Genomic DNA, 20,070 nt, shown 5'->3' on the forward strand with positions numbered 1-20,070 from the left:
CAGTCGGCGCCAGTGAGTAAAGAGTGAAGAGCAAATACTTGGCACTCAGATAGTTGAAGAATCTGGTATTTTAGTGAGTAAGCTTGACCAGATACAGCACAGACGTTTCGGTCTAACATAGCCCTTCATCAGTGTGCTGTGTAGCTGGTCTGCTCAGCTTGTGAGTGAATGTAGCGCTGGTGTAGCTTACGGTGTCCATCGCTGTTTGCCAAAAACGGTTTGTTAGACCGAAACATTGTGCTGTATCTGATCAAGCTTACTCAATAAAATACCAGTTTCTCCCACTATATGAGGGCCACGTATTTGCTCTTTGCTATATACGGGACTGGAGCCTACTTGAGCACCTACCACACAGAATTGCCATGTTTATCCACAACAGTGAGTAAAGAGTGGGCTCAGCACCTGAGCCTGCTCTATGCAAATTGTAACGACTTCTGACATACATCTACGCCGGATATTGGGAGGGGTCAGTAATGCCAGGCAGATGGTGGTCTTGTCCGTCACCGGGCCACCCTTGCTCATGGACACCAAAGCATGACCTGCCACCACTGCCAGTACACCACTTCTCCAAAATATTCCAGGACATTCCAGAACCAAAGACATCTATACACACATATCCTTTTCAATTTAAATTCTAAATACTTCTTAGTGGGTTCCAAGATTTTTGATGGCCTACCCTTAGAATACACCACCGGTGTAAGATCAGTGAGGGTCTGATACCCAGAAGAAAGGGGACACAGCTGAAATGAGCTTCTTTTTGGCCATTTGGTATCATGACATATCATGTAGAGTCTTAAGGCCCCGTTACACGCAACGACGTATCTAACGATATATTGCCGGGGTCACGGATTCCGTGACGCACATCCGGCACCATTAGTGACGTCGTTGCGTGTGACACCAACGAGCGACCGTTAACGATGGTAAATACTCACCAAATCGTCCATCGTTGACACGTTGTTCCATTTAAAAAAATCGTTGATTGTTGAGGACGCAGGTTGTTTGTTGTTCCCGAGGCAGCACACATCGCTACGTGTGGCACCTTGGGAATGACGAACTACAGCTTACCTGCGGACGCCGGCAATGCGGAAGGAAGGAGGTGGGCGGGAAGTTACGTCCCGCTCATCTCCGCCCCTCCGCTTCTATTGGGCGGCCGCTTAGTGACGCCGCTGTGACGCCGCACAAACCGCCCTCTTAGAAAGGAGGCGGTTCGCCAGCCACAGCGACGTCGCAGGGCAGGTAAGTCTGTGTGATGGCTCCTAACGATATTGTGCACCACGGGCAGCGATTTGCCCGTGACGGACAACCGACGGGGGTGGGTACGCTCGCTAGCGATATCGGCATCGATATCGCAGCGTGTTAAGTACCCTTTAGAATACATCACCGGTGTAAGATCAGTGAGGGTCTGATACCCAGAAGAAAGAGGACACAGCTGAAATGAGCTTCTTTTTGGCCATTTGGTATCATGACGTATGATTTAGAGTCTTACTAGTAGGGGCTGGCGTACTAAGACCCTTCTGTCCCATCTATCAATGGAGGAGATGTTTTTCCATATAGAAATTATTAAAAACCTCTTTAATGGGGTTGTCCATCATGAGAAACACACGGTGGCTTTCTTCCCACTCCTTTATCTATTACATTAGGGAATTCTATACTGAGCAATTCCCCTTTCTTATGTTACTATTTCATTAGGGATCATCCCCTCTCCATCCGTGAGTTGTGAATGCGGCAATAAATCATTACCATAATACTATTATCTCCATTATGATGACAGATAAAAGGAAGGAGATTGTGACTCACTCCAGGATGGAATACAACATGTATGCCGCTCCATGGGGAGAGAGGATTCCTCCGCCTCTGAAGGAAGTGTATACATTACAAGTGTTATGCACTGAGGTTAATGACTGACTTGCTTAGTTTCTATAGGTTTCTACAGAATGTAAGGCTTGCTTCCTCTCCATAGAGGTCAGAAGACATCAGTGCTGTACTATGGTAGAGATGGCCTTCGTTGTACCTCCGCATTTTGAGTGTAGTCCCTAAGTTATGCTACCCCGCAGATTGTAGAAGGGACTGCTGCCCTACAGAAAAAAATTTACTGACAGGAATGGCCATGTATTGTCCATATTTCTCAGCTATAGAGCGTACGAAGGCTCAACGTGCAGCGTGACACAAGGGGAATGATGGGAATGGTATAGAAAGAACGCCCTGGTGATAGGGAGAGGGGTCACCTCATAAAACGCAACTGAGCCTGTACCCTACACTACCTAACGTCCCTTTACGGGTCCTTCAACGTATCGCTGTCACGTGCCTAGGCCCTCGATTGCCCTGAACTCACCCTGGCTAGTGAGAAGGCTAGCAAGAACACTAGTCTCACCACTGCAATAATATAACACAACGTAAGGGAGACAGAAAGAAAATAAAGAGAGATAGAGAACAGGACTGCTCCTGTGTAGAGCTGCTAACAGATGCTGGACAGATATGCGGTGAGTTTGCACTCACCTGAGGTGGTGGTGCTGACAAGCACAATGCTGAGCCAAAGCAGGGATTATAGAGGTGCAGGAAGGGTCTCTTCGGTGCCTACCCCAGTGGAGCTGCCTCAGATTGAATGATTATCCGGTTGTCACAGGTGCCAGCCTCCAGGTACAGTGTGCTGGAGTGGTTCAAAGTCCGGCCGTGTCCTCAGTCCTCTGGCCCAGTCTATGGTAAACCACGTATCTCCAGGGGGAGTCAGAAGTGACGGAGGGGGGTCATAGGAGTTCACCCTGCTGCTGCATCAGCCGCTCGCTCCCTGGGAAATGATGAGTCACTATCGGTTGAATGAAAAAGTGACTAGGTGCTGTTGGTTGTAGACACCGCACACTCCAAGCTTCTCCAATGCAGCTCAACATAACAGCTGCAATAGACACAACTCCTCAGCTTCTTCTGGAGACAGGCTCCTTCCAAAGTGGTCAGCATTGAAATAACAATCTATAACCGATGTCGGATAGTAAGACATGTGAATTTTTATAGTGAAAGGGACTGGTCACAAAAGAGGTGCACCTGAGATAAAGCCTTCCAAGGACAGCCAGATAGGAAAGAGTCCTTAACCCCTACAGCACTAAAAGAAAGTAGATACACTCAAATGCAAGTTGTAGACCTGCGATCAATAAGCCATTGTTACCTTCTGGTCTTAGACTCGCCAGAGGCCTCCCAATGCAAGAGCGATACACACTAATGGCACTGCATTATTGGTTCTTTTCATAACTCCTGTATATGTCAATGTAAAAGACTGCGCAGATGTCAGACCTACCCATTGAAGAGTATGAATGATGGGTACCAGCAATCAGCAAATTTGATTTATCAGACCCTCTTCTCCCAAAAATCAAAGGTTTCATAAGGGCTTACACCGATTAAGCATTTATGACCTCCTGTGGATTTTTCATAAATAAGACGGGCCGTCCCTTTTGCTATGCCCCCATTCCACCCCGAAACCACTCTTTTTGCATAGATTTCTCATAAATGTCTAAAATTTGAATGCAATTTTTGGACAGCTGTGACGCCCCTGGACTAGTCAGGTTGTCATAGAGTACTGCACGCTCTCTCTTTTCAGTGCAGGATTCAACCCCCCATGGTTCTGGATCTCCATCCTACAGTACTGCCTCCACCAGCATTCACAAATCCTAGTGACACCTCGCACGACACCTGTCAGGCACACCAGTGGGCAGCTTAAGCAGGAATAGGGCCCCCCACCTGGGGGTCAGGCAGGGAGGTGGGAGATGTTAAGTCAGTTGAGTGGTAGCCCTCGAGCTGTGAGGAGCTCTGAGGAAGCTGGGAGTTGTAGCTCCCAAGGGAGAAGCAGACTAGGTCGCAGACGGTGGTCTGGACCTAGAGGAGTCGGACCCCCGGTCACAGGGGATTGAGGCTAGGTGCCTGGTACCTGTCTTGGAGGACGGTCAGCAGCCTGGGCCTAATCACCCGTCCGGGACCGAAGGCACGACGGGGTACACGGACCATAGGTTGGGGAGAAGCTTCAGGCAACCCGGCAATTAACCTGCGGAGAACAGGATCTCTATGGACTGTTCCCACGAAGCTCAGAGATTGGCTGCACTAGCGCAACGAGGGGGATAGGGCTTTCCTAACAAGCGGCCCACTGAAATCCCAAGCGTGAGCCCCTGAGAACAGGATCCTTCACTTAGCCATAGTGGGGAGCGGGGCCCGGAAAGCTCCAAGTTTACAGGCCACAAAGGACACCCTAAATTCTGTGCCAGGAGGCAGGTCACGGACCACAAGGCAGTACTGCAGGGGACGAGCTCCCCACGAGAGGTAACAGCAGACAGAGACTCGGTTTACCCTGTTGTCAGCGTCTGCTTTATTGTTGAGTGAGTACCCGACTCGCCCCTGCGACCAGCGAGCCTGCGATCCCCTGCATCCCATACCACCATCCAGAGTCCCGGGCCCTACCCCCTACCCGTGGAGGGTAACGTCATCTTGCTGCCCCACTCCATCACCCCGGGTACTCCCAACGGCAGCGGAGGTACTCCCAATTACCGCACACCACAGGTGGCATCACAAACTATACCTATCCCCTGTAAATAATCCCCTTCTTCATTTGAGTGTGGCCCCTAGCCCCCGGGTCCAGAGACCCTCGAGCCACGAGTAATCACTAACTCTGGATCTGAGCGGTTCGATCTGCTGCAGGGGCGGCACACAGCCATGATTCCTCCCAAAAACACCCCTTTTAGTATACTGTACATCTCTTATTCACTTTGTCTGTCTTTTTCTGTACTTTCAACAGACTCGTGCCCCATCTGTCCCTGGGCAAGTGGGAAGGGAAATTAGATCAGGACTAGTCAGGAGCAGAGCCAGAAAGAAGACTCAGGCCTCACCACCATTAGGAGTATCCCTGAGGTTAGGGATAGCGTAGAGTCCCCTAGCTTGAGGGACAGCTTACAAGCCCCGATTCCCTGCTATCCCAAAGTCACTGTGACACCTGCAGATTTTCAGCATCTAATGCAATTCTATGGGGAAAGTCCACACATAAAATTAAGAGTACCCACAAAAGAAGTTGGCAAATTGCGGATTTTTAATACGCACCGCAGGTCAGTTTACACATCGTAAAAAAAAGCACGGTGGGCAGGAGATTTCTACAAATCCCATCCACTTTGCTGGTTCTGTAAAGACATATTGATAGGGAATTCAGATTGTGAGTCCCAATGGTGACAGTGATGATGATGTCTGTAAAGCGCTGGGGAAATGAATGGTGCAATATGAGAGAGTAAAATAAATAAATATTATGCGGTCTAGTAACAAGTGTGGAAATTGCTACTTTTTTGATTATTTTTTTTTAATAAAGGCAGAGTAAAATAAAAAAATATCTAAGAAAAAATACATTAGATAAAACTAAACTAATAATAATAAACATATATTAAAAAATACACAACAAAAATCTCTGATATAAACAATAGTCCAATTTATAATGACACATTCTTTTGATTTTCAGCTATATCTGTTTCTCGAAAAGTTGGCTGGCTGTCTGGATTTTCACTTATATTTTCTAGTTTCCTAACTTATAAGCATACAATGTCACAATGTAGGATAGTGAGGGTCAGGGGGCACCTATAGTGTCCCTCACGCTAGAGGACCCTGGGCTATCCCTGTCCTCAGTGTTACCCCTTATGGTGCAGATGACAGAGTCCCATGCATGGCTATTCTCCTGACCAGAACTAATCTCCTCCACATAGCGAGGGTCAGGGGGCATCTATAGTGTTCCTCACGCTAGAGGACCCTAGGCTATCCCTGTCCTCAGTGTTACCCCTTATGGTGCAGATGCCAGAGTCCCATGCATGGCTATTCTCCTGACCAGAACTAATCTCCTCCACATAGCGAGGGTCAGGGGGCACCTATACTGTTCCTCACGCTAGCAGGCCCTAGGCTATCCCTGTCCTCAAGGTTACCCCTGATGGTGGAGATGCCAGAGTCCCATGCATGACTACTCTCCTGACCAGAACTAATCTCCTCCCCATAGCGAGGGTCAGAGGGCACCTATAGTGTCCCTCACGCTAGAGGACCCTAGGCTATCCCTGTCCTCCGTGTTACCCTTTATGGTGCAGATGCCAGAGTCCCATGCATGGCTACTCTCCTGACCAGAACTAATCTCCTCCCCATACTGAGGGTCAGGGGGCACCTATACTGTTCCTCACGCTAGCGGACCCTAGGCTATCCCTGTCCTCAAGGTTACCCCTGATGGTGGAGATGCCAGAGTCCCGTGCCTAGCTAGTCTCCTGGCCAGAACTAATCCAAACACCCCCCCCCCCCCCAAAATAAAGGAGGGGACAAGGGTATGATGATAACACAGATAAAGACAGACAGTTAAAAACCAGACTCAAACACACTGCAAACTCACAGTAGCAGACAATAAAATACAAAGGAGAAAAGCAAGAGAAGGAAGGGAGCAACAATAGGACAACAAGGGATAGCAGCACAACTACTCATAGCAACAAAGTACTACAACCACAAGTAAGTCTGGATCACAACACCTCACCAGACTAGTACAGAGAAGCTATAACTGGCATTAAAGCAAGTGTCCAGCCAGCATATATATATGAGGGGAGCGAATGTGATTGGCTCCCCCACAGCAAGTGATCAAAGGAGACTAACAAGTAGCCCAGCAGAGATTAAAGCCCGCTTTACACACAGTGACATCGCTGGTGATGTCGCTGGTGAAAGCACCTGTCCCCGTCGGTTGTACGTCACGGGCAAATCACTGCCCGTGGCGCACAACATCACTTACACCTGTCACACATATTTACCTGTCTAGCAACGTCGCTGTGGCCGGTGAACCGCCTGCTTTCTAAAGGGGCGGTTCGTGCGGCGTCACAGCGGCGTCATTAAGCAGCCGCCCAATAGAAGCGGAGGGGCGGAGATGAGCGGCTGTAACATCCCGCCCACCTCCTTCGTTCCTCATTGGCGGTGGCCGCAGGTACGATGTTGTTCCTCGTTCCTGCGGTGTCACACATAGCGATGTGTGCTGCCGCAGGAACGACAAACAACATCGTTCCTGCAGCAGCAACGATAATTGAGATTAGAACGACGTGTCAACGATCAACGATATGGTGAGTATTTTTGATCGTTAACGGTCGTTCCTGTGTGTCACACGCAACGACGTCGCTAACGAGGCCGGATGTCCGTCACGAATTCCGTGAACCCAACGACATCTCGTTAGCGATGTCGTTGCATGTAAAGCCTGCTTAACTCTTGCTAGCCTGTCTATGAACTACAAGTCTGTGGGTTGATGCCCGAGTCTACCTGCGCTAATCACAGATATAAGAGACGGTAGCAAGCAGAATGCCAGATCCTGACACCGCCATGACAGTCGTGATGTTTGTTAAAACCTTGTGACATACCTATTCTTTTTTTGTTAGTGTGTATGAAAGCAGATTTGACCTTTCAGAGAAAGCTCTGTGAATACCCGATAGGAGTGGTAGGGGTCAAATAACATGGAAAAGAATAAACTGTTTTTAAGGTGATTTTCAGATAGGTGGATATAATTAATAGTTAACGTTAGCGGATTTGGCTGCTTTCCCACTACGTTTTTTTAACATGCGTCATGAACGTTTTTTTGCTGCAAAAGCGGATCCTGCTTTTACAGCACAAAAACGCATGCAAACGCATGTGTTATTTTGCAGGATCCTGTCACTTTAAGTTTATGGGCGGGCATTGGAGTCATGTGATCGGGAGTGAGGGGAACTGAACGTGAAAGACTGGGAGCCGGCATCTGACAGCTGTGCAGGCTCGTAACCAAGGTAAACATCGGGTAACTTGCTTGGATACCCGATATTTACATTGGTTACGAGCGTCTGCAGCTGCTAGGAGCCGGGCTCCCTGCACACGTAACCAAGATAAACATCGGGTAACTAAGACCGTGGTTACCCGATGTTTACCTTGGTTACGAGCGTCCTCCACTCTCAGGCGGGGGAGAGTGGAGGGAGAGGGAGGGAGGTGGGGAGAGAGGGAGGGGGAGTGAGGGAGGTGGAGAGAGAGGGAGGGGGAGGGGGAGAGAGGGACTGATCACCCGAGGCTGGTTTCTGGGCATGCTCAGTAGAGCAAGTAGGATCCTGTCTATCAGCATGCCAGCGTTCACATGCGTTTGCGTGCTGTTTAGTCAGGATCCAGCAATTTGCAGTATTTGGACGCAGCTCAAAAACGTTACAAGTAGCGTTTTTGAAAACAGTTAAAAAACTACAACTCGCTGGATCCTCACTATAACGCACGCAAACGCAGGTGAACGCATGTTGACGCGAGTCCATTGCAAATGCATTGAAATGAAAACGCATTTACACTGGATCCGTTTTTGCGTTAAAAAAACATTCATGACGGATGTTAAAAAACGTAGTGTGAAAGCAGCCTAACACTAAAGGGTGTATCATTGAAAGGGATGTGCCATAAGGAAATTAAAGCCCTAATACAGAGGACTATTTTCAGAATGGAAGTAAAACAAACAAAGTAAAACAATTGTATTTTCATAATGTTACTAGATAAGACGCCAAGTCACATAATGTATCATGGTATCAAGGAGAGAAAAGGGAAATAAGCCTGCACAACCCACATCACTCACTTTACCCATTAAGGTGCAGGTTTAAAGGGAACCTGTCACCACTTTTTTGGCTATAAGCTGCGGCCACCACCAGTGGGCTCTTGTATACAGCGTTCTAACATGCTGTATATAAGAGCCCAGGCCGGTGTGTAGAATGTAAAAATCACTTTATAATACTTACCTATGGGGCATTGCGGAGCAGATGGGCCATATGGGCATCTTCGCTGTCCGGTGTCTCCTCTTTCGGCCATCTTCGTCCTCCGGCGCCTCCTCTTTCGGCCATCTTCGACCTCCGGCGCCTCCTCTTTCGGCCATCTTTGTTCTCCTTCTGAAGCCTGTGTGCATGACGCGTCCTACGTCATACACACTCGCTGGTCTCACGCATGCGCACTTCAATACTTTGATCTGCCCTGCTCAGGGCCAGATCACAATGCGCCTGCGCTGGACCTCAATGCCGGCGAGTGTGGATGACTTAGGACACGTCATGCACCACGGCTTCAGAAGAAGGACGACAAAGATGGCCGAAAGAGGAGGCGCGGGCACCGGACAACGGAGACGCCCATATGACCCATCTCCACCGCAGCAACAGTTTAGGCGAGTATTATAAAGTGTTTTTTATGTTCTACACAGCGGCCTGGGCTCTTATAGACAGCATGTTAGAATACTGTATATAAGAGCCCACTGGTGGTGGCCGCAGTTTATAGGCCCCAAATCTGGTGACAGGTTCCCTTTAACCTCGTAAGACTTGTGCAGTCATATAAAAGTGTAAGGCAATCTTTCTAGCTCTATATTTTATCCTCAGGGCAGGCAGTCATTGTATGATGGATGGAGGTCCAACCTCTGGCAATCCCTCCAATTGGCAGACAGTAGATCACCTCTCACCACCGCAAGCACTTTACAAGTGTCTGTGTCTGGTACTGAAATGGAGATACTTTAAGTGAATGGATGGCCTATTCCAAATGAAAGATTTAAAGGGGTCACCCACTTGCAAAAAAAATACCTTTAAATGTGCTTAAAATAGGATTATGTGGAAATTGCTAATATGTTGGAGAAATCCAATCCCAGACCAGTTTACCCAGGTGTAGCCCACACCTAAATTTCCAGATTAAATTGTAATTGTTCTCTGCATTGTTTCTAACTCATACTCTGTAATCTACGTTATAGATCACTGCTAATTTCTTGTTCACCATTTTTCCTTGCTGTGGTTCACCATTTCCTTGCTGCAAATTCTTGCCTGCAGACATCTGTTGTTTAAATCAGAATTCTGCAAGCAATATATCAGATACCAAAATGTCTGAGTGTAGCAAAACCTCTTTTTGAAAGAACCAGTTGCCACTACTTCACTGTTATCCTGCTTTTAACCATTTGCTTGCTACTAGTTCCAGAGTATCAATATATCTATCATTACCATGTGTATCCTCACATCTGGCTCATCTGATGCTTCCTGATCCTCTTTTCTGTCTGTCATCCTGCATGCCCTCTTTCCTGGTCCTTGCTGATCCATGTGCCATCAAGCACATGTAAACCCATCAGGTCTTTGTCCTCAAGATATGTGAGATATGGCAGATGTGATGGATTAGGGCACAGTCACCACCGACTCACCGCAGTAGCCGGCGGTGATTACCCTGACGTGATTTAGGACGTACCAGTACATCCTCAGTCATGAAGGGGTTAAAAGCAGCGTGTTGGGGTGCTGAACGTTCCATGCTCGCCTGTAGCTACCCCCTCCTGCACTGTGCACACAGGAAGCTGCCAATCACTGGTGTTGGCTCCAGCTAGATCTGCTGGATAAAACATTGACTTTATCAGATCTACAGCAAGCAGCCCATTAAGTCACATATCGGTGGAATCAGGGTCTCTGCTGCTTTCAGATGAGATAGCAAAAACTTGGTGACAGATTCCCTATAAGGCTATGTGCGCACACTGCAGATTTGTTTCTCCAGCATAAACGCACCTCTGGCCGGAAAAATGTACCCAAAAAACACGTGTTTTGCTGCGTTTTTTGGTGCGTTTTTGCCCCTGTGATTTTTTAACATTGTCAATGGCAAAACGCAAGGAAAAAAGCAGAAAAGAAGTGACACGCTGCTTCTTTTTTCTGCAACCAAAACTGCAGGCAAAAAAAGAAGCAACGTGTGCACGGCATTTCGGTTTTCTCATAGATTTTGCTGGAGAACGAAATGCATGCAGTTTAGACCCACAAACTGCACCAAAAAACGTACCAAAAACTGCACCAAAAACTGCACTGTGCGCCCAGGGCCTTACTCTAACAGAGTAGAAGCCGTTCTCACAAAATAGCTATCTGTTCTGACGTGTAGAGGGGGCCTCTAGCGGATAATTATCCCCCCAAAACCCCTGTGATGTTCATTTCCTACAAAAGAGCATTTTTTAGAAAACTTAAAACTGTGGTGACGTCCATGTAATGGGGGGTCTCTGCTTGGACAACTCCTAATTGTCTGAAGGGTTTCTTTTCAAACTAAAAACTAATTGTCCCCTTTCCAGTGTCCCCCGAAATGAGTTGTGATTTGATGGGAGATTTCGTAACTGTTTACTTTTCCTACAGCGCCTCAAGAGGCGAAATAAAGTATTACACAATGGCTGACTGTTAGGCTATGTGCCCACGGGAGCTTGCTTCTGCGGATTTTGCCATGGAAAACCTGCGGATTTATCTGGACTTTCCAGATTAATCCACAGGTTTCAGCAAGTACAGACACTCCCCATGTTATCCTATGGGACATGGGAAGTGCTGTGTCCATGCTGCGGAATGTGTGGCTGCGGAACATGCTGCGGATGTCCCACAGCCGCACGTAACTGCATGTCAATTATTCCTGCGGAAATATCTGCGGAAATCCCGGCCCTCCACTATGGAGATAGAGGCCGGGACGTCCGCAGGTAAATTGCATGAAAGTCCGCAGGTTTACCGCAGCTATTTTGCTGTACTACCGCAGCTAAAAATAGCTGCGGATGCCGGCGGGCAGCTGCGGGAAACCTGCGGCCGTACCTGCAAATATATCCGCAGGTACGAGCTCCCGTGGGCACATAGCCTAAGGCTACTTTCACACATCAGGCACAATCTGGCGTGTGCCTGATGCAACGGATCCGGCGCAGAATATGCAAAAAACGGATGCGCCGGTATACCTGGATCCGGCGCATCCGTTTTTACATTCGTTTCGTCCGTTTTTTTTGCTGGATCCGTTTTTTACAATAAATTGGAGCATGCTCAGTTTAACCTTTGTCAGGCTGCATAATTTTGCCAAAATTTCTCGACCCCTTATCTCGGAAGGGGGTGGAGATATTTTATTGAAATTTGGCCAATATATTGTGGACCAAAACTGCAGAGATGTCAAGAAATTTCAGCCCTCTACGGCTTTTCGGAAAAAAAAATTATTGCAATTTAAAAAGGGAATAGTTACAACTGTACCTATTCAGCCGGACGAAGGTTAAAAAACCGGATCTGGCAGCCGCATACGTTTTTTTTTGCCACATTACGCCGGATCCGGCGTCCATAGGCTTCCATTGTAAATCACGCCGCATTGCGCCGGATCCGTCGTGATGCGTTTTTTTTCGTCAGAGACAAAAAATGCTACAAGAGACGTTCCATCCGGCCGCCGCATTAGGCTGCTTTCACACCTCCGGTTTCTGCAATGCGGCACACTCCGGCACTTTGCAGGAAAATCGCAACCGTTTTTTTTTGCTGCCGGTTGCGTTTTTTCTGCATAGACTTTAATTAGTGCCGCATGGCCTTGCGTTACGTCCGGTTTTTGCCGCATGCGGCAGATTTAGCCGATGCGGCAGCCGGATGGAACGTTGCCTGGCACGTTTTTTCGTGCGGCAAAAAAAAACCGCATTGCGCCGCATTCGGACGATGCGGCGCATTTTTCAATGCATGCCTATGGCGGCCGGATGCGGCGCGATGCGGCAATAACCGCATCCGGCCGCCGCATGCGGTTTTGCCACTGCGCATGCTCAGTAGCATGATGCGGTGTGTTCACCGCATCCGTTGCATAGCTTGCACAGCCAGACAGAGCTCAAGCCGGATGTGTGAAAGCAGCCTTAGCCAATTACGACGGATCTGGGAAAAGCCAGATGCAACGCAAGGCCATCAGGCACAATCCGGCACTAATACAAATCAATGGGGATAAGGCTACTTTCACACATCAGTTTTCTGCATTCAGGCACAATCCTTTTTTTTCCTGATGCAAAGGATCCGGCAAAAACGGATGCAAACCGTATCCACCGGATCCGGTTTTTAACGGATCCGTTATGCCGGATGCGTACAAAACCGGATCCGGTGGATACGGTTTGCATCTGTTTTTGCATCCGGTTTGTCCTTTTTTTTGAAGGATCAGCTTTTTTAATTAATTTGGTGCATGCGCAGTTTACAAAAACGGATCCGGTAGCCGCATCCATTTTTTACCGCATTGCGCCGGATCCGGCGTCCATAGGCTTTCATTGTAAAACACGCCGTATCGCGCCGGATCCGGCGCGATGCGGTTTTTTTGCCGGACAAAAAAACGTTGCAAGATACGTTGCCTCCGGCCGCCGCTTTGATAAATTTTGCCGCATCCGGAAAAAACCGGATGCAACGCAAAGCCATCAGGTACAATCCGGTTACAATGCAAGTCTATGGGGATAAAAAGGATGCGGTACCGGATCCGATTTACCCGTTTTTTTCCGGATTGTACCTGATGGCAAAAACCTGATGTGTGAAAGTAGCCTAAAACGGATTCGGCGCCGGATCCGTTTTTTTTCCGGATTGTGCCTGATAGAAAAAAACTGATGTGTGAAAGTAGCCTATATGTTCTCCAGAGCAAACGATGCTCCTACACAGAGGACAAGATAAACTCTGTGTATGGCGAGGTGCGGACAGATCAGGGGTGCAACCAGGGGCCCAGGAGGTGACAGGGCCCATTACTACCTCCAAAGCAGGTGGCACTGTGCATTATGAGGAGCTCTGGGGCTGCAAAGGGCCCATATATTGTCCTTGTGCAGGGGCCCTTTTCTTTGTGTCCCCCACTGTGTGTGACGAGGGGTTTTCTACACTGACGTGTGGGTAAATTATGTGACGTCCCTTCCACAGTCATCCAGCCCCAGACATTGTCAGGAGATTTCCCGTCTACAAGTCTGTCTTCACTCCTCCAGTGTGTGCCAGCGAGGCAATGTGGAAACTCTGACATGTGCATACACAGGCAGCTCATGATGGCGGCCCCCACTTCCTGCATAAGATATTGCAGATACACAGCATTCTCCTCACCTTCTCCTCTCGGCTGGCCTTCGCCATCACACCGTCCCTCGCTGAGCATGCTCCAGATTTCTCTTCCTATTGACTAGTGAATCCCTCAGGGTGGGAACTTCTGGCGTCTGCAGACACTTTCGCTTTTTGGTCTGTACTCCGCCACAGATGTGTGAGCGATATAACAGCATACATGAGCCTTAAAGTGACACTACCGAACATTGTCACAATTAGACCTTAGTCTGTGAATGTATCTGCAGATATGAGGTGAGGTATTGAGTATGAGGGAAGGGGTTATGGTTATGGGCTGCCATCTGTAATTTTCCTGAAGAACCCTTCAGTCAGCTTCTCAGGAGCGTGTTCACACTATCAGGGTTGTGTGGTTCTGCACACAGAGGATTTTCACCGCTCTCTGCGGCTCCACAAGAGAAACTGACATGCTGAGGATGAGGAACAGAACCTCTGCAGCAAAAAGAAGCAGCATGTCACTTCATTTCCGCAGGAAAACCGCTGGGACCAACCCACAGAAAACCTGCGGCAAATCCGCACCAAAAACACACAAAGCGCCGCAAATCCGCATGCGGTTTTTGTTTCTTTTGTTGCCACGGGTGCGGAATTCTGCCAGAGGGTGCGGAAATTTCTTAAGAAAATGCCATTTTCCAGTGCACACAGGGCCTAAAGAGGGTGTTACACGCAGCGATATCGCTAGCGAGCGTAACCACCCCCGTCGGTTGTGCGTCACGGGCAAATAGCTGCCCGTGGCGCACAAGATCGCTAGGCCCCGTCACACGGACTTACCTGGCTAGCGACGTCGCTGTGTCCGGCAAACCGCCTCCTTTCTAAGGGGGCGGTTCGTGCAGCGTCATAGCGACATCACACGGCAGCCGTCCAATAGAAGCGGAGGGGCGGAGAGCAGCCGAAAGACAGTGACGCTCACCTCGTTGCTGGAGGACACAGGTGCGGTGTTGTTCGTGGTTCCGGGAGTGTCACACGTAGCGATGTGTGCCGCCTCAGGAACGACCAACAACCTGCATCCAGCACCAGCAACAACATTTGGGATTAGTACGGGATAATGACACTGGGGGTACAGGATAATGACACTGGGGGTACAGGATAATGACATTGGGGGTACAGGATAATGACATTGGGGGTACAGGATAATGACACTGGGGGTACAGGATAATGACACTGACACTGGGGGTACAGGATAATGACACTGACACTGGGGGTACAGGATAATGACATTGGGGGTACAGGATAATGACACTGACACTGGGGGTACAGGATAATGACATTGGGGGTATAGGATAATGACACGGGGTACAGGATAATGACACTGGGGGTACAGGATAATGACAAGGGGGTACAGGATAATGACACGGGGATACAGGATAATGACACTGACACTGGGGGTACAGGATAATGACACTGGGGGTACAGGATAATGACACTGGGGGTACAGGATAATGACACTGACACTGGGGGTACAGGACATTGGGGGTATAGGATAATGACACTGACACTGGGGGTACAGGATAATGACACTGGGGGTACAGGATAATGACACGTGGGTACAGGATAATGACACTGACACTGGGGGTACAGGATAATGACATTGGGGGTACAGGATAATGACATTGGGGGTACAGGATAATGACACGGGGGTACAGGATAATGACACGGGGGTACAGGATAATGACACTGACACTGGGGGTATAGGATAATGACACTTGGGGCACAGGATAATAACATTGGGGGTACAAGATAATGACACGGGGGTACAGGATAATTACACTGACACTGGGGGTACAGGATAATGACACGGGGGTACAGGATAATGACACAGGGATACAGGATAATGACACTGACACTGGGGGTACAGGATAATGACATTGGGGGTACAGGATAATGACACGGGGGTACAGGATAATGACATTGGGGGTACAGGATAATGACACAGGGGTACAGGATAATGACACTGACACTGGGGGTACAGGATAATGACATTGGGGGTATAGGATAATGACACTTGGGGTACAGGATAATGACATTGGGGGTACAAGATAATGCCACGGGGGTACAGGATAATGACACTGACACTGGGGGTACAGGATAATGACACGGGGGTACAGGATAATGACACTGACACTGGGGGTACAGGATAATGACACGGGGGTACAGGATAATGACACTGACACTGGGGGTACAGGATAATGACACGGGGGTACAGGATAATGACACTGACACTGGGGGTACAGGATAATGACACTGACACTGGGGGTACAGGATAATGACACGGGGGTACAGGATAATGACACTGACACTGGGGGTACAGGATAATGACACTGACACTGGGGGTACAGGATAATGACACGGGGGTACAGGATAATGACACTGACACGGGGGTACAGGATAATGACACTGACACTGGGGGTACAGGATAATGACACGGGGGTACAGGATAATGACACGGGGATACAGGATAATGACACTGACACTGGGGGTACAGGATAATGACATTGGGGGTACAGGATAATGACACTGGGGGTACAGGATAATGACACTGACACTGGGGGTACAGGATAATGACATTGGGGGTACAGGATAATGACACTGGGGGTACAGGATAATGACACTGACACTGGGGGTACAGGATAATTACTCTGGCACTCGGCTCTTTCCCTCAGCACCCAGCCTTTCTGTGTTCTGATAGTCAGCTTGTCCTCAGTACCCAGTTTTACCATGATCAAATGATATCTTTATTTGTATATAGCGCTAACATATTCTACAGCCTTTCAGGGAATGGGAAAGCTGGGAGCTGAGGACAAGATGGGTATCAGAACATAGGAAAGCTGGGTGATGAGAAAGAGAGCCTCTTTCCCTCAGCTCAGCACCCAGCTTTCCCAATCCCATCCCATGCTGTTACTGCTGCTATCCCTCTTTCCCTAATCCCTACTGATATATGGTTACTGTGTGGACTTCACTCATGTCACGCAGGAGGGACTGGAGCACACACCCTGCACCCACAAATTACACACACCCTGCACCCGCATATCACACACACCCAGCACCCTCATGTCCTGCATATCTCAGACAGACTGGCTGTACCCCAAATTACCCCTCTCTGAAACACACTGAAGCCCCATAATCCACACACACAGTTTCCCTTAACACCCCTGTGTCACAGTCTGGCCCCTCATATGCCACTCACCCTGCACACCCCCCAAGCTCCTCTCATCTCTCATTACCGGCGGGCACATCTCCTTCGGCAGCTCCTGCCCGGCTCCTCCCACACGGTCACATGGGCATGAGTCATTGCAGGTCCTGGCTGCTAAACCACTGAATGCATTTTCTTCTCGGAAGGAGCTTTCTGTTCTGCCCCTGAGGTGCTCAGAGCTCATAAGCTCCAGGTCAGGACCGCCCCTTCTGCCCCCCTTGTAGCTCCAGCAGCCTGCAGGGCCCCCGCCGGGTGTATTAAAATGACCATCGGGACGTGTATGTAGCAGTCAGATTATGACATAATCTAGTGACTGCTGCATACAGTCAGGGCCGCCACTAGGAATTTCAGGGCCCCATACTGGTAAAATTATGGGGCCCCCCCAAGACTCCACCCAGGCTCCACCCCGGCTCCGCCTCCACCTCGCAAACCTTCCACAGTCCGCCACCACTCTTGGAAAAACACATATATAATTTCAGTATCATGCATTTTTTACTGGTGCCAGTCACACGTATGCAAACTTGGACGTCAAACGGATGTCACACGTATGAAAACATGGACATCACATAGCGGCCATAATCATGGCCAAAAGTCTTAGCACCCTTGAAGTTCCAGAAAATGAAGTATTTCCCTCAGAAAAATAATAATACATCCTCTACATTGCCTGCCCCTCTCCATAATGCACCTTCTACATCACCCTCTCCATAACACCATAACACATCACCTACACCGCCTCTTACAATAATATATGCTCTACACCTCCCTGCTCAATAATACACCCTCTACACCGCCCAGCTCCATAACACCCTCTACACCGCCTCACTCCATAACACCCTCTACACCGCCCCGCTCCATAACACCCTCTACACCTCCTCTCCAACAGTGCTCCTATGTATAATATCCCCACACATACTCTACCCCTGTGTACAATATCTCTCCCACACACTGCCTCTATATATAATATCACCCACACACACTTCCCCTCGATATAATATCCCCCACACAAGCTGCCCCTCTGTACACTATCCCCCACACAAGCTGCCCCTCTGTATACTATCCCCCACACAAGCTGCCACTCTGTATACTATCCCCCACACAAGCTGCCACTCTGTATACTATCTCACACACACATTGCCCACACACACATTGCCCATCCTGGCATATACAGGTACATCTCTATAAACTAGAATATCATCAAAAAGTTTAATTTATTTCAGGAATTTAATATAAAAAGTGAAACACATATATTGTATAGAGTCATTACACACAGTGATCTATTTCAATTGTTTATTTCTGTTAATGATTATGGCTTACAGATGATATTCTAATTTACTGAGATGCACCAGTATGTCCCCATTCTGGGCCCTTCCTGGTATTTATGTCCCCCTTCCGGTATATATATCCGCCTCCTGGGCCGATTCTGTTTTTTGTCCCCTTCCTAGCACGTATGTTCTCCTCCTGGTATATATGTCCCCTCCCTGGGATGCTTCTGGTATATATGTCCCCATCCTGGTTTATTTGTCCCCATCCTGGAATATATGGCCCATCCTGGGGGCCTCCAGGTATATATATCTCCCCCTCCTTTGTACATTCTGGTATATATGTACTTATCCTGGTTTATGTCCCCTTTCTGAGCCCCTCCTGGCATATATGCTGAAAAAAGACAATAAAAAAACCACAAACATTTTACTCACCCTCCCCGGCTCCCACATCGTGCGGCGTCCTCTCTGAGCCATGATGCATTTCAGCTGGATATGCGCCCTCCAACGCACATCCAGCTGAAGCAAGGCAGGGACCGGGTCCACTCCACCACCCCCGGCGATCGTCCCGCTCCTGTCTTCGGCTCAGAGCGATTATCTGTCTCCTTAGGATAGATCACCAATGTCTGATTGGTCGGGGTCTGGCACCCCAGCCAATTGCCTGTTCTAGGTGCCGTGCCAGTGGTGGCCAGAAGTGCTCAGTTCCGGATCTGCTCCGTCTTCTGATAGTGACAGCAGCCTACTATTAAAATCAATGAGGCGGATGTGCAGTACCCGGCTGTGGACACTATCAGAGGATGGAGCAGATCCAGAAATAAGCATTTTCGGACACCTGCACCAAGAGCAGCTGATCAGTGGGGGTCCTATTGCACTCTTATAAGAAGCAATGCGCAAGTGGGACCAAGGCCTAATGATAACACATAGTAAGTATCACAAATAAACATTTACATTCAGGTACCTTATAGATGACGTTGTCTCTGAGTCATTTTTTTCTATTCTTCATCTTGTCCTGACGCAATGATGACTTTTCACATTCATATCTCGTCTCTGTAGACTTCCATCTTCTCCGGTCTTCTGCAGCACATCCCGACACGATGCCACTAAAAATAGCAGAATGATTATAATACTCCTATTTAAAAATATCTGCCCTACACTGTGCCCCAGAATAAATAATGACCCCTCTTATTGTGTTCTCTGCACAAAATATGACCCCACACTATCCCTCTTATGGTACATTCCCTCCACACTGCCTCTCTTTCCATACTGAGCCTACTATTCACACTGTCCTTTACACTGTGTCCCCTTATACTGCCCAGTCTTTATACTGTGCCCACATCACACTACCCTCCTTGATATGGCTTCACACTGTCCTCCCATTCTGCCCCTTCTCTATACTGACCCCCTCCACTACCCAGTCTCTATTCTGTGCCCCCTCACATTCTTCTCATCACTTACTGTCTCCGCAGTACCTCCTGTGTGTCCATATACTTTTCCCCTCACTCCCCATCCTGCCCACTTGCTCCTCATACCATGTCACTCTTTATTCTGTGTCCTCAAAATTTATTTCCAGTTCGCTCCACATCCTCTCTCTCCCCATACATCACCCCTCATCTTCTCTCTCCCCATACATCACCCCTCATCTTCTCTCTCCCCATACATCACCCCTCATTCTCTCTCTCCCCATACATCACCCCTCATCCTCTCTCTCCCCATACATCACCCCTCATCCCCTCTCTCCCCATATATCACCCCTCATCTCTCTCCCCATACATCACCCCTCATCTTCTCTCTCCCC

At 48.6% G+C, this 20,070-nt stretch overlaps 1 protein-coding gene across 5 annotated transcripts in view; it reads right to left on the reverse strand.

Moving 5' to 3' along the window:
- The window catches only part of CEP170B (centrosomal protein 170B), a 130,932-nt gene extending 117,056 nt beyond the window's left edge, over positions 1–13,876 (reverse strand). For all 5 annotated transcript variants that reach the window (XM_075330175.1, XM_075330174.1, XM_075330172.1 and 2 more), the window contains exon 1: positions 13,821–13,876. In XM_075330175.1, the coding sequence (XP_075186290.1) occupies positions 13,821–13,847 (27 nt within the window). In that variant the 5' untranslated portion in view covers positions 13,848–13,876. The remainder of the gene's footprint in view (positions 1–13,820) is intronic.
- Positions 13,877–20,070: the final 6,194 nt, after the last annotated feature.

The sequence above is a fragment of the Anomaloglossus baeobatrachus genome, chromosome 12 (genome assembly GCF_048569485.1).
Source record: "Anomaloglossus baeobatrachus isolate aAnoBae1 chromosome 12, aAnoBae1.hap1, whole genome shotgun sequence".
NCBI classification, from domain to species: domain Eukaryota; kingdom Metazoa; phylum Chordata; class Amphibia; order Anura; family Aromobatidae; genus Anomaloglossus; species Anomaloglossus baeobatrachus.